Source organism: Colletotrichum chrysophilum, assembly GCF_026319265.1.
Source record: "Colletotrichum chrysophilum strain AFK26 chromosome Unknown scaffold_147, whole genome shotgun sequence".
In the NCBI taxonomy this organism is placed as follows: domain Eukaryota; kingdom Fungi; phylum Ascomycota; class Sordariomycetes; order Glomerellales; family Glomerellaceae; genus Colletotrichum; species Colletotrichum chrysophilum.
Genome location: NW_026517434.1, coordinates 84,506 through 98,380, shown reverse-complemented (window position 1 = coordinate 98,380; position 13,875 = coordinate 84,506). Strand labels below are relative to the sequence as shown.

At 53.8% G+C, this 13,875-nt stretch overlaps 3 protein-coding genes across 3 annotated transcripts; 2 read left to right on the top strand and 1 right to left on the bottom strand.

The window, feature by feature from the left end:
- Positions 1-356: 356 nt before the first annotated feature.
- SSN3 (cyclin-dependent protein kinase) lies at positions 357-1,785 on the top strand (the record flags this gene model as incomplete). Its single annotated transcript, XM_053184328.1, has 2 exons — positions 357-390; positions 494-1,785. 2 exons carry the CDS (start codon positions 357-359, stop codon positions 1,783-1,785), a joined length of 1,326 nt encoding a protein of 441 aa, XP_053031743.1.
- A 4,763-nt stretch (positions 1,786-6,548) lies between these two features.
- COL26b_011664 (uncharacterized protein) lies at positions 6,549-7,407 on the bottom strand (the record flags this gene model as incomplete). The annotated part of the gene is made up of 3 exons (XM_053184327.1): positions 6,549-6,625; positions 6,799-7,046; positions 7,325-7,407. The coding sequence occupies 3 exons, from the start codon at positions 7,405-7,407 to the stop codon at positions 6,549-6,551; spliced, it is 408 nt and encodes a 135-aa protein (XP_053031742.1).
- A 759-nt stretch (positions 7,408-8,166) lies between these two features.
- On the top strand, positions 8,167-9,299 carry COL26b_011663 (uncharacterized protein; the record flags this gene model as incomplete). The annotated part of the gene is made up of 2 exons (XM_053184326.1): positions 8,167-8,412; positions 8,484-9,299. 2 exons carry the CDS (start codon positions 8,167-8,169, stop codon positions 9,297-9,299), a joined length of 1,062 nt encoding a protein of 353 aa, XP_053031741.1.
- Positions 9,300-13,875: the final 4,576 nt, after the last annotated feature.

Genomic DNA, 13,875 nt, shown 5'->3' with positions numbered 1-13,875 from the left:
CCAGCCCATTGCCTCACTTCAGCCCCCAGTCAGTCCCTTCCGAGGCCTGGACCTAGATCGGCGGTGAGCTTTCTTGCCTGAGCTTGCCTTGCCTTGCCTTGCCTTGGCCCCCTCATCTCAGTCGTCTTGTGCTCTCGTCAATCGTGTGATTGTCTCTCTCATAATCAGCCCTGTGTCGCTGTGAGAGGTCTCACCTCATCTCATCCTCCGCTTGTACAAAGACAGACGCAAACAAGGAGACATGTGTCGTGTGTGAAGCGAGTGCATATCATTAAAAACCTTCTCTCTCTTCTCTCTCCTCTCGCCCGGTCTCTTATACCACCCCTCCTTCCATCCTCCCGCATACGTCCCTAAATATGTGGAGGGGTATCGGCTACGGCGGCCTGCACAGTCACAGCTCTTGTATTTGGCATCCCTTCCGATTACATCTTGAATTCAAGATTCTCCACACCTCGAAAACCACCTCAGGCCATACTAACCTCACTTTTCACAGACCCAGCAGACCGCGGCGTAGGCCACATCAACTACCAGCCCAAGGTCCGCGTTATCGAGCGGTACAAGGTCGTCGGCTTCATCAGCTCAGGAACCTATGGCCGCGTCTACAAGGCCCTCGGCCGCCAGGGCCAGCCCGGCGAGTTCGCCATCAAGAAGTTCAAGCCCGACAAGGAGGGCGAGCAGATCTCTTACACAGGCATTTCGCAGTCCGCCATCCGCGAGATGTCCCTGTGCAGCGAGCTGAAGCACGCCAACGTCATCAAGCTCGTCGAGATCATCCTCGAGGACAAGTGCATCTTCATGGTCTTCGAGTACGCCGAGCACGACCTGCTGCAGATCATCCACCACCACACGCAGAACCCGCGCCACCCGATCCCGCCGCAGACCGTCAAGAGCATCATGTTCCAGCTGCTCAACGGGTGCCAGTACCTCCACGCCAACTGGGTCCTGCACCGCGACCTCAAACCGGCCAACATCATGGTCACCTCCGCGGGCGAGGTCAAGATCGGCGACCTGGGCCTCGCGCGGCGCTTCGACAAGCCGCTGCACTCGCTCTTCAGCGGCGATAAGGTCGTCGTGACGATCTGGTACCGCGCGCCCGAGCTCATCCTCGGCTCGCGGCACTACACGCCCGCGATCGACATGTGGGCCATCGGCTGCATCTTCGCGGAGCTCCTCTCGCTGCGACCCATCTTCAAGGGTGAAGAGGCCAAGATGGACAGCAAGAAGACGGTGCCCTTCCAGCGCAACCAGATGCAGAAGATCGTCGACATCATGGGCCTGCCCACCAAGGAGCGCTGGCCGCTGCTGACCGCCATGCCCGAGTACACGCAGCTCGGCACGCTGCAGCCGCCGATGACGCCGCACCACCACGGCCACCACCGCGGGCACCACCACCAGCAGCCGCCGCCGGCGAACGGGTCGAACCTCGAGAAGTGGTACTACAGCACCATCTCGCAGGGGCAGTCGAGCAGCGCGACGTCGGCGCCGAACGCGCCGAACGCGCCGCTGGCGAGCCTCGGCGCGGAGGGGTACAAGCTGCTGGCGAGTTTGCTGGAGTACGACCCCGTGGAGCGGCTGACGGCGGCGAAGGCGCTGCAGCACCCTTTCTTCTCGACGGGGGATCGGTTGAACGCGCACTGTTTTGAGGGGCTGAAGAACGAGTACCCGCACAGGAGGGTCAGCCAGGACGACAACGATATCCGGACGAGTAGTCTGCCGGGGACGAAGAGGAGCGGGCTGCCGGATGATTCGTTGGCAAGGCCGGTGAAGAGGATGAAGGAGATGTAGGGGTGGGGTTTTCCTCACCGGGGGGTTGTGAGATGAGGCGTGTGGTTGCTTTTTTTTCTACACCGGAGTTTTTTTGGGAGGGGTGGGGGCATAGATGTGGCGTTTGGGGCGTTGATACCATATGAGTTATATTAGATGGAATGGAAGATGGGGACGAGGTCCTCTTGATGAATCATGCTGTGTAAGGGTAAGAGTGTGAGTGACAACGCGGGGATGGTGTGTATATACTGAAAGAGGTGCCGAGGACGGGCGGAGGTAGGAAGATTGCCCGCATCGAGTAATAACGAGCAAGTCAGCCTGACGGTTCAGATGACGATATACCAAAATGTGGGTAACAGCGATACAGGTGTATTCTTTCAACAGCCGATTTGCCTGTTTCGATACCAAACATGGAGTCCCCGGCCCCTTATGTACCTTATACGAGAAAGGCGGTGTTGCCCGACTTAGCCGTTGGAAAGGAGTGTCCGTCTTCCTACCCGACACGTCTCGGCCAGATGGCATCGTCGAAGGGCCGGGCATCCTCATTCTGGCTTCCGATGGGTGGACGGGTCTTGTACTATATAAGGCGTTGATGTTGTACTTGAAAATAGGCCAGACAGCCAATATGCATCTCTAGCATCTCTGCGACTTCGTCTGGAGATGAAAGATGTGAGCTCCGTGACGAAGGGTTACCTGCGGATGTCTTGGTAGAGAGAGGCTTGTTCCTTTCCGACTGAACCAAGTTCTCAATGCTTCCGGGTCTTTGCCTCTTCTGTGGGAGTATTGGGTGGGGATCCAACGCGGGCGATGAAGAATAGTCTTGGAACACTTCAAGCGCGACTGGACCATACGATATCGCGGCAAAAGTATCGCGGCAGGCGTTGAAACGACCTCAGGCTCGAACTATGTCTGAATTGCCTTCTGGATGGACCAGGTGCAATTGTCAGATGTTTGCCTGGGTCAGATTCTGGTCGAGAAATCAGGGTTCTGGCTTCGTTGTCCTTTTATAGAAGACATCGCACCTGGATCTTGATCTCTTCCAGGGTGTCCTGGGAGAATCTTGAGCATCCTGGGGTCCTGAACCCGATGCTTGCTTGCCTGGGTGTTAGTAGCTTAAATACGCTCTTGTGAGCTTGATTTCGTGCTTCTAACCAGAAATGAGTGTTTTCTCCCTGGATCTACTGCGAATCTTCATCATCCTCATGTGCGACAGCTATGTGGTGAGCGCTGCCCGACTTCGTTCGACAATTGATGTGAAAATAGATGATTGCGTCTGTTTAGTATATTTGTATGAATACAATGGGAGAAGCAGTTATGAGCGAAGACGATGGCACGAAGGCGTAACTCGGAGCTGTTTGGCGTCAATTTTGAGAATCGCTGCCCAATGGAACAAATACTCTATTCGTAGTGTTTCCACTGAGAATTTGCAATTTTTCTTAAGACGTGCATTGGGGACGAAGCACTCAAGAGTATGGGCAAATATGTCGGGGCTTTTATACACACCAAAGACGTCAAATTGGGGAAGTGGTCGGATCGCCCCGCATAGCGTAGGCAGTGGGACGCATATAAAGCGTAGCCTTGGACACATGACACTGGCTGAGCAACAATCTTACGGTCTTCCGGGTCTGTTGGAGTTCGTATTGTGATGTTTTTGAAGCCGAGGTGGCCTCTCTATGAGACGGGAATTGATCGACAAGGATACGCGCACAAGAGGCTTGCTTTCTCTCCCTAGTCGACGCCGTTTTCCTTCACTGTCTTTGCTCAGTGGTGTATTCATATATAGTTGGTTGGGGCGTGTCATTAGAGCGTGGGCGAGGATCTCGGACAGACAGATACATCTTTCGCATGATTAGGACTGTGGTGTCGTTTAAAAGCACGCGGAGACAGAAACCATTTGATTGGAAATGAATGTGGCGTATATTGTGCGTCTCTTGCTGCAGAGAGGTTCCAAAAGAGCAGAAAGACCGCCGCTTTTATATAAAAGCATTTGTTTTGAAATTATGTCCGAAATACTTGGCGCGACAACTGAACGAGCGTCAGACTTGGTGGCTGCTGCACATAGGTATCGTTCAGTGCATAATGAAAGCCTCGGTGCAGGCTTGGGTTCTAGAGGCAAGTTCTCAGAAATGAGGCGTCTTCTGCGTGAGACCGATTAGAGACGTGTGCGAGCTTATGCCTTGCTCCGAAGGGGCGAATATAAAAGTCCTGACTCTCGCCTGGTATGGAGGTGGTTGGTTAACGCCAAACATGTGTAACCTCGTTGGATATTGATAGATGTCTGTTGGATTCGGCAAAACTTGTCGTTATACTATCAAGTTGGCCACGGATTATGGGCTTGCGTCCCTCAGTTGTACGATACGTTCCTCTTCCTTCTGTCCCTTGAGCCTGATATCATCCGGCATCCGTTGCGGTTTATTCAAGGATACTTATGCCCGGAAGTCGCTTTCAACATCCATGGACACTGAAGTAGCTCTACAAATGGAAGCTATTACACGGGTACCGAGAGCACTGAAGGTAAAGAAAAAGTCTCGATCACTTGCATCATTCGATTTCAACAATGCTGCTGGTTGGCGTTGAAATCTTCGTGGAAAGTGTTCTTTCGAATGCATGCCGTCGTATCAACCAACCTGGAACTAGCAATTATGGCATGTGGCGGAGGAATCCAATCCTTCCGGTACCGTTTGTATCACTATGATCAAGAGCTGCTATGATGATGAAGCTTTCAGTCTGAGACTGCCTGAAATAAACACCGGCTTTCGTGTCGGCGTTCTTGGAAGCTCTACACGATCGTTCTCGAAGTCTCTGCGGCTGGGGCACCAATAGGCAGTCATCCATCAACTGCACCTGAAGTCAGAAATCAGGACTATCATAGTCAATCAAGCACATTGGTTTTCGCCATGCAATATTGTGTCTCTATCGTTCTCCCTAGCCTCTTGCTTGTACTGCCCAATACATCGCAACATCAAATGCAGATAGCGATGACCATCATGAATGCTGACTTTGATTCCTGAAGCTTAATCGTCGTGACGACGACGGGCAGGGCTTGTTTGATCCCGATCGACCTGGGCATTTGAAATTCAACCAGCCACAAACTCCAACCATCTACTTTAACGCAGCCAAATTGAGAGCCATTGTGTTCCAAAATTTGCAACCATATGCATGTCCATGGCGATGTTAAATACTTGTCGCAGAGCTGGTCACATGAAAAGAAGTCGCTCCATGTTTCCAATCAACGCTTTGAAGGAAAGACTCCGATTGTTGTTGAAGCTGAGACCTTCTTGGACACGATCTACACACCTGTTCTGCGAAAACGCTATCCGAATGTCGACAATCCGGCACGTTAACAAGTAGTTGGCGCTTCTACGACTACACGCCTCATCTTATATAATCCTGGAAATATACAAACGACTTGCAAATTCATATACGTTGTTCTGCAGCTCTCTCGGCGATCCTCACCGTATGGTGATTCATGTCTGTGTATACTTTGGCTGACACCAGGCAGCAAATGCTCGCTGATGCTCCTTGCCAGCCATCTCCAAAGTATCGTGGCGCTTGACAGAAATGTCTTTTCCTCACAAAATGCAACCGACCTTGTGAATCTGTTGTTTCAATTTTGACGAAAGAGAAGGCAAACAATAGCTTAAATACACATTGCTGTCTGTGTGACGGAAAGCTGGTCAATTTACACCCGATGGTACACATGCAAGAGTGCTGCGTTCCATACCAGATCACGAGATCTATATTAAAACGAAGGATAGCAGCCGAGACAGGTCCAAAATTGAACGGCATGTAGTAGAGTGCGCAGAGACGAGGTAAAGCTGCCATGGACCCTCATCTTTTGCATATAAAGGCTCAGCATCGTGACATCCATTTCTTTCGAACAGCAAACGAGATCGGGGTGCATGTGGCGACATTCTTTTACCCCGTACACGCAACGGAGGCAGCTAAACATTAAGGAATTCGTTCCAAATCAGCTTGATGAACAACGGAGCGACCAAATACAACTTCAACCTGAGTCTTGATGTCTTGGCCGGCGACTCTGTCAACGTGGCTCGTCGGCTCCTTATTCATGCGAATAGCATCCACCGGAGGACGAATGCTTGCCTGTTTGGACCTCGCGAAACCTTGGGACGGATTCTCCAACGGGCACGGCAGGCAAAACCGTGCAGCGAGACATATTCTGTACATCATCGGTAGGGTTGAGCAAATTGCCGCCATATCTTGCCACCACATGCGCACTTATCGAGGACTGCGAGTTGACTGCCGGCAGAACCATAGAAAGGCAGTGCTCCATTATCTGCACCAACATTCAGCTAGCGGTGGTCCATCACGCCGTGTTCAAGGGTTCTCTTCAGGTTCCACAGATGGAAACCAGTTCCCAGTTTGGATGAGATAACCATTGTCACTGCCGAACGATCACTCGAAACATGCGGGTCAAGTATTTGGGGAACCAAGGCATACGGTTTGTTTTGATGCATTTCATATTTGAGAGAATCATGAACCCATTCCCCCTTTCACGCCGCGTAGACTCTAGAATTTTATGTGCTCCGACCAACCCAGCCGAAGACACACCAAGGGACGATGCAAAAGCCGCATTGTTTCTTCGTCGAATAATGCACAAAGCCGCAGCCGGTTGGATGACCCCATGAGATAAGGGAACCCCCAAGGAACACACGAGCCCAAGTTGACGACATTTTTCATTTTGATGTTCCACCAACGCCGCCCACGGTGCGGATGATCCGGGGAATCCCTCATGCGCCTTGACCCTAGGCAAGGTAAACCGCTTACTCCTTCTTCTTCTTGGCACCCTTGACCTTCGCCGTTCCGCGCAGAGTCTTCTGGCGGTTCTTGCGCTGCTTGCCTGTAGAGCGCGGGGAATGTCAGCGTTTGCTTCTTGAGGGTTGGGAGTGTTGTTCGCCACCGCGCGGGAGACATCAGACGGCTCGACAGAGGCACGGCATTCGGGGAGATGCCCGACCGCTTCCGCAAGACCTCCTGATATCCTCCTCGGGTGACGGACCGGTGTCGACGTACGCTGCTGTCTGCTGGCCTTCTCGATCTTGTTGGCAAAGCCAACGCGGACCAGTCTGTAGTGGGGCTCGAACTTCTTCATGGCCTCGGGGGAGTCGTAGACGAGAGCGAAGCCGGTGGTCTTGCCACCACCGAACTGGGTGCGGAGACCGAAGACGTTGATCTGGTCCTTGGTGGCCTTGTACAAGGAGCCGAGCTTCTCACGGAGCTCATCCTTGGAGATGTTGGCACGGCCGGGGTGGAGGATGTCACTGTTGCGCGGGCAAAGTCAGCACACACAAGTCTCTTGCATCGAACTTTTTTTCGCCCTTTGCCCCGGTTGCCCCATGCTTCCTCCACGCGCTCGCGTTTCGTCAAAATTTGTGGCGGATAAAAGTGTCGCGATTGTCGCTCTGTTTCGGTACTCGATGGCGGCGGTGATGGATTGTCGCGGTTGGATGCTCTTCTCGTTGCGGTGGTTTCCTCCTCTTTTTCGATCCGGGGCTTCTTGGGCGAGACAAAGACGGAAATCTTGAGGGGGCAAACTCACACGACCATCTGCTTACGGCCAAGCAGGGGGTTACGGATGAACTTGCGAGTTCGCAGGGTGACGGGGGTGTCGACGTCCGCCATCTTTGCGGTTGGGCTGATCTGTCTGTCGAGAGGGTTGACGCTGAGACAGAAAGTCGGAGAGGTGTGATATCGTCAAAGTCCTGAGAATTATGATGGGGTACCAGAGGTGAAATTTCCGCGAGGGGGACTGGTTCGCTTAATTGGGCGGAAGCCCTAGAAAGCGTCCGTGCCTCAGGACGGCGCACAGCAGCCTGCCAGCGATGGAGTGTGGCGGCAAGTGTCAGGGTCACGTGGGGCGACTGGATCCTTCCCTGTTTTTTCTTCTCTCTCTTTCGTGTCTGGCAAGAGCGCACCTAGTCATGTGACTGGCACCTTCCGCTCAGCGAATTAGAATTTTTGGGATGCAACTCTGGAAATGTCGACAACGCTGGAGCGCTTGTGGAGGGGTCCGATGCTGCACTGTGTTTGTACGGCTCAACTTTGCGATTCTGACTCAGCAACATCTCGGTGCCCCTCGACCCTGCTCATATCGACATCTCGAATTTCACTGACATGCCTTGACAAGATATGAGAGACTGATACCAGATCATTCTTTCGCTTTTAATATTTGCCTTGGATCTGATTCCAATTCCTCTCGCACCGAGGCGGTTTCAGAAGAGTCAATCGATAACACGATTTCTTAGGCAGGAGCATCCGTTCTGGTGCCCCCTCACTGCCAATTTTTAACCCACTTCCCAATTGGGCAACACGACAACTTCACTTGAAACCCTGGTCAACTTCACCAGGCACCAGGCACAAAGTACCAGATTCATTGCCAAGATGATGCATCTTTCAACACTAGACGACTCCGTCAATCGGTTCTGCTCCCAATATCTGCAGCTCGAGCCAACGCTAGATTATCCACCCGCTCAAGTTATTCGAGAACCACAGGCCCAAAATGCAATCTACAAGAAGCTGTTTTCAGACGAAGGCCCACGCTACGCGCCCCCAGGTCGATATAGACTTCGTGTACTTAAAGAGCTTGTCGCGAGAATAGAGTCGAGTATTGAGGACTGGGACCAGCATGTAAGTGCCCCCTCAATCTGTAACACCCAAGCATAACACGTTCCTGGGTGGAAGCGTCTGACTACCCTTAGGAGGTTTCGGAAGATCTCATGACAGCCTTGTCAGAGTCTCTCGCGAATCCAATTCCCTCCGAGGCGTCTTCCGTCCAACAAAAGTCCTACGTCACATATCACCTTAGTGGACTGGAGAGCATATCCCCAGATCAGCCGTTATCTACGCCTGACATCACCCTGCTTGAGGCCCGCTCGCTGATCTCTGCGTCTGGCACCACGGGTCTCCGAACGTGGGAAGCCGCATTGCACCTTGGCCAGTACCTATGCGCCAACCATCAGATCATCAACGGAAAAAGGGTCTTGGAACTTGGTGCAGGAACCGGATATCTCGCCATCCTCTGCGCCAAGCACCTTGGTGCTGCTCACGTTGTTGCGTCGGACGGGTCTGATGATGTTATCAACAACCTCCCAGAGAGTTTCTTCCTCAACGATCTTCAAGACAGCGAGCTGGTCAGACCCATGGAGCTGAGATGGGGACACGCCCTCATCGGAACAGAAGATCAGAAGTGGAACAATGGCGAGAGCGTCGACGTCGTCATTGGCGCCGATATCACGTACGACCAGAGCATCATCCCAGCGCTTATCGCGACGGTCGAGGAGCTGTTCACCCTCTTCCCCAAGGTGGAGGTCTTGATATCTGCAACTCAGCGCAACGAGGTTACCTTTGAGGCCTTCTGCAGCCGCTGCCGCGAACGCGCCATGGGCTTGGACTACGTCGACTTTCCCATTCCCGCCAGGGCGCTGCAAAAGGGCCCCCTTTACAGCGACAGCGTTCCCATCCGGATATGCCGAGTGTCTGCGCCCTCGAGTACGAGCACAAGCGTGATGTGGTGAGATCGTCACCAAAGCGACCGTGACGCCCTGATAAGCCGCGGTTGAGCCCACGCGGCAAGAAGGTTGATGCTACCGCAATGCAGCTGTCCGAGCCACCGCACCGAACGTTCGGCATCGTGCATATGCGACTTGCGGGACGCAACACCGGCGAGGCGATGCATCTCTCGAGCACGGAGAGTTCTAGACCGCTGACGCACCTTCCAAGGAAGCTTTCAAGACGTCGTCTGGACTCCCGTAGCTTAGACACCGCAGTGACTGCTGGCTCAAAAAAAGAGTTTTCGCCAGGCCAGCTGGCTGCAATACCACGACATGTGAAGCGCAGTTAACTTGACAAGAGACGATGAATCAGCAACAGCAGTTCGTGGCCTGATGCTGCAGAACCTACATCAGCACGAGGAGAGCTCACAAGATTGACAAGGATCAACGATGACATGCGTGCAAATCCAAAACGCAGGGTCCAGTCTGAAGTTGGAAACTGGAGCGTCTCTGGTAAAATGGGAGATCTCCCGAAACCCGAGAAGCTTCCAGGCATTTCTTTGAGGGAGGAGAGGGTAAATCTGGTGACTCCAAGAGTGAATGGCGCCTTACAGCAGCGAATGGCAAGCTGGTGTCGTGCCTACGACGATGAAAAGTCGGGGCTGAAAGTCAGTTCATGGCGAGTAACATCGTCCGCAAGCTCGAGCATGCACCCCAAGCTTTTTTCCCGAGCCCATCATGCCATCTCCAACAAGATTCACTGGGACCTCCGCGAACCAGTCGATTATCAGGTTATTGCCTGTCAACTTCATGCATCCCCAGCTTTCCCCGCATTCCCGGGGGCGCCAGAGGCATGTGGCCTGATGCTCCGGCAGTCTCAGGGCGTGCAGAGAGTTCGAGAGCACCGCAAACGTTCAGGATGAGGGGTCAACCTTTTCTTCTCCTCTAACCTTCGCCTGTTGCCTTTCGGTTGTCGGTTGGGAACCCCAGAAAGTCAATTCAATACAGAAGGAAAAGCTTGACCCAGTAAGAGTGGAATTTACGTAAGGCTGTGTTGGCAAAATTCAATACGGAGACTACGCTCCGGTTGACGACGTGTGAAAAGGTGAGCCTGACAGATGGATGGACGTCATATTGTCGACCGTTCAAGGTGTGGCTGAAATTCGCTGGGGGAAAAGAATGGAAATTACGGCGAAACACCACGCAAGCTGGGCCTGGGTGACGTGCGAAGGTCTTGTGGCTCGCACGAAGGAACGGACCCTTGCAACATCGACTAGGAGAAAAGAGACGCAGGGAGCTCACTGATTGGGCGAGCTGGCATTCTTCGGGAGCACCAACACATTGCCAATCCGCCGGTATGGTGGTCTGGCCATCATTTGTGGAAGCTCAGAGCTTTGATAGCTGGGGGAGCTCTATCTTTCCTTCTGGACCTTCCTTTGACGGCATGGGAGCGACATGGCCGGGGCCGGGATCGGGATCAGGAGAAGGGGGTTAGGGGGAGGAGAAAAAAAAGGCGGGAACGAAACAGGGCAGGGTCGAGCCGTTGAAACGAGGCTATGAAGTCATCGCACGCGCCCCAAGGATGAGGATCAGAAAAGGCTCAGATCATGGGTCGGCCTGTCGATTTTCCCATCAGTCCCATCATATGTTTGGTTCGGATCGAATTCTGTGTGGTGTGCGTGTGTTGTCTGGTGTGGTTTGCGACTTGTCAAAAAAAGAGGACTTTGGGATCGCCGGCCGGTCACCTTTCCCTTCCGTCTGTTGGGGGCCAAAGGAGCTTCTCTGCAAGGTACGAACCGCCTCTTGGTGGTCTCGTGGCTGCGGTTGCGTACACCGGGGGCGACGATCCCAGAGGCTGGACTGTCAGGGAATTCTGATCCCCTCCGATCATTTGATGATGGGAGCTCCTGGGCCTTCGGTAGAGGTGCAGGTGCTGGCGTCGCCGCGCCGCCAGCCTGAAGCGAGAGGTGAGGTTGTCTTGTCCGGACGAATCTCCGTTTGCAAGCCCTCAGTGAAGGTGGTGTCGGAGTGACATCCATGCAACCCAAAGCAGCAAGAAGGGTCTTTTCAAGCTGCCAGACTGATCCCAAAAGTACTTTGACACCCAACGAGGGCGCGGTGTGTACAACCTTCACCGCTCGCCATCATTTCCTGCTGGGCATGATTGTCTCCAGGCCGGCTCGCGGCCAGGCTGCGCTTGAGATCAGAGGCGTTGGCTGATCCGCGGCGTCTGCCCAGAGGGATCTCCCGCAACACGAGCATGCGAATTCGTCTGAAAACAGGATGTCCCCTTACCAAAACCCCTCGAGCAGTGGCCACAGCCTGTCCTGTCTTGCTCGGAAGTCGTGCCGGGGACAGCTTCTATTCAAAGCACATCGGAGCAAAAAAACATAAAGCATGAGCGTTATTAGCGGGCCGTGTGCCAAAGAGTGGCCCCCTTGTGTCCCCATTATTACCAGGCGAATACCTCATCGAGGGCCTAAAAAGCAGGGAGAAATGGCAAAGCAAAGGAGAGCCAAACGTGGGATCGCGATACGTGAGACCCCAAGCGCTGGCAAGCCACATGGTCTTCTGAGGCACGTACGTCACTTGTGTGTTCGAATGGCCCTGTAGCGGCCTCGAGTTGGGAAGTACAAAATGCCACCAGCCTCAAAGGCGTCAAGCCCCGAGACAACTGTTCAGTCTCAAGCAACCCTTTCCCTCCTCCTCCGAGTACCTTAGTCTACACCAAACCCAGGACAAGCCCGTCGATATTGTCACCAGCATATTTCTCCGTATTGCTATGTATCATTGTGAAATAACCTGGATCACCCCCGAACCTCCGGAAATCCAGCATAAACCTGAACACGGACATCAACAACAAAACAAGCACCGGCATCATCAACAGGAATCACGAGAACTGCAGAAGCAGCAGCGCGGCCCCGCAGACACGAGCCCGCACAGCCATACCGGTAATACTACGCCCCAGCAGAAACAACAGCAACAACACCACGATCACCTCAGCTTCGTGCACCTCCTCCAGTCCTCATTCGCCAGGGACTTCTTTCTGGCATTGCATCAGCATCGTCGTCACCGCGGCGCCGGCAACGAGCACCACCACACAGGCGCAGACGCTAGCAGCCAGCTGAGGTCGATTTCGCCTCCAGGGGCCCTCGCACTTTATCATCGAACTTTGTTATCGCCCTCGCCAACCGCATCGTCGGTATCACAATCTTGTCGTCGGCTGCACTGACAGCGCCACGCCGACACGACCCTGCGCACCACCAGTTTGGGAAGTAGACCCGTATCAGGGCGCTCAACTTGGCCAAAGGTCACCCCCAAAACCACCTACACGAAAGAACTCAGGAGATAGCGCCATCATATCCGTGGGCTACCTTACATACACGGTACACCAACAACACCACCACCACCACCAGCAAAAAGGGCAGAGCAAGCAAGGCCTAGCCCCAACGTGGACCAACTGGACCTCTCATCGGAGCGCGTGGGCTGCATGTTACTAGGGATTAGTTGCATGCTCCATTGCTGTGCCCTTCTTGTACCGGTTGGATAGTGCAACATCGAACCGGTTTATTGCACCACCGGCAGCGAACCGTATCCACAGACGACCCCTCTGCCAACTCCGACCTGCCATTCGAGTGGGCAAAACCACTGCGGGCAGCGCCTACGCGCATTGAAAGACGACAGCGCGCTTGTCAGTTGTCTTCGTATTACCATCCACCTCCCATCCGGGCTGGACCGGGTCTATTAATTGGACCAGGGGTCGTCGAGAGTGCTCCCTCCACACACCATCTCCCAGACATCCATATCCCCGTCCGTCCCGTCTTACGCTATCGGCCGCCAATATTAGGTAGTTGGCATCCCCTCATCGTCACCATCACCACCACCACCAGCCACCACCGTTCAGTGAGATTTCAGACCGTATCTACCACATTCTGGTACAGACTTGTCTGAGTCTAGGTCTCCCTCCCCAAATTGCATACATCACAAAAGTCTCACACCTCCCCTCCCGTCCATCCCCTCTGCCGTCACGGACAACGGAAACGCACGCCATCACACGAGAGTTAGCCAAAGTTTTAGTCTCTTTGGGCTTTGACTCCTGCGACGGCAGACCTGAACCGCTCCATCAAAAGCATCACTTGGTCCCAAAAAAGCTTCCAGACCACCTCCCGGCTGTCGGCCGGTGCGTTCACCATTCCATTTTCCGCACCCTGCTTGCGCATCCCTTCTCCTGACTACCGGGCGCCTCACCCAGTTCTGTCGGTTTTGCAACAACGGGTTCGCCGTTTGTTGGTATTTATTAGCAGTGGGACACCACCGCCGCACCTAAGTCTTGGCCCGTCGACACCATACGGCGTTACGCACCGCAGCAAGCACACACAGAAACCCACGTTGAAGTCCAGCCCCGAGGGCCCCAAAACATCCCGGTCCCTTTGCATTGTGTGGTGTGTTAAACGCCCTGTGGCTTTTTCTGCTGGTTCTATTTAGCGCCACTTCGAACGGGGGGTGATTTCCACGAGGGACGTCCAAGCTTTGATTATTGGTACAGCACCGCGATAATCAACGTGCTGGCTGGCTGGTTCCTGTGCCTGGCCTGTCTCTC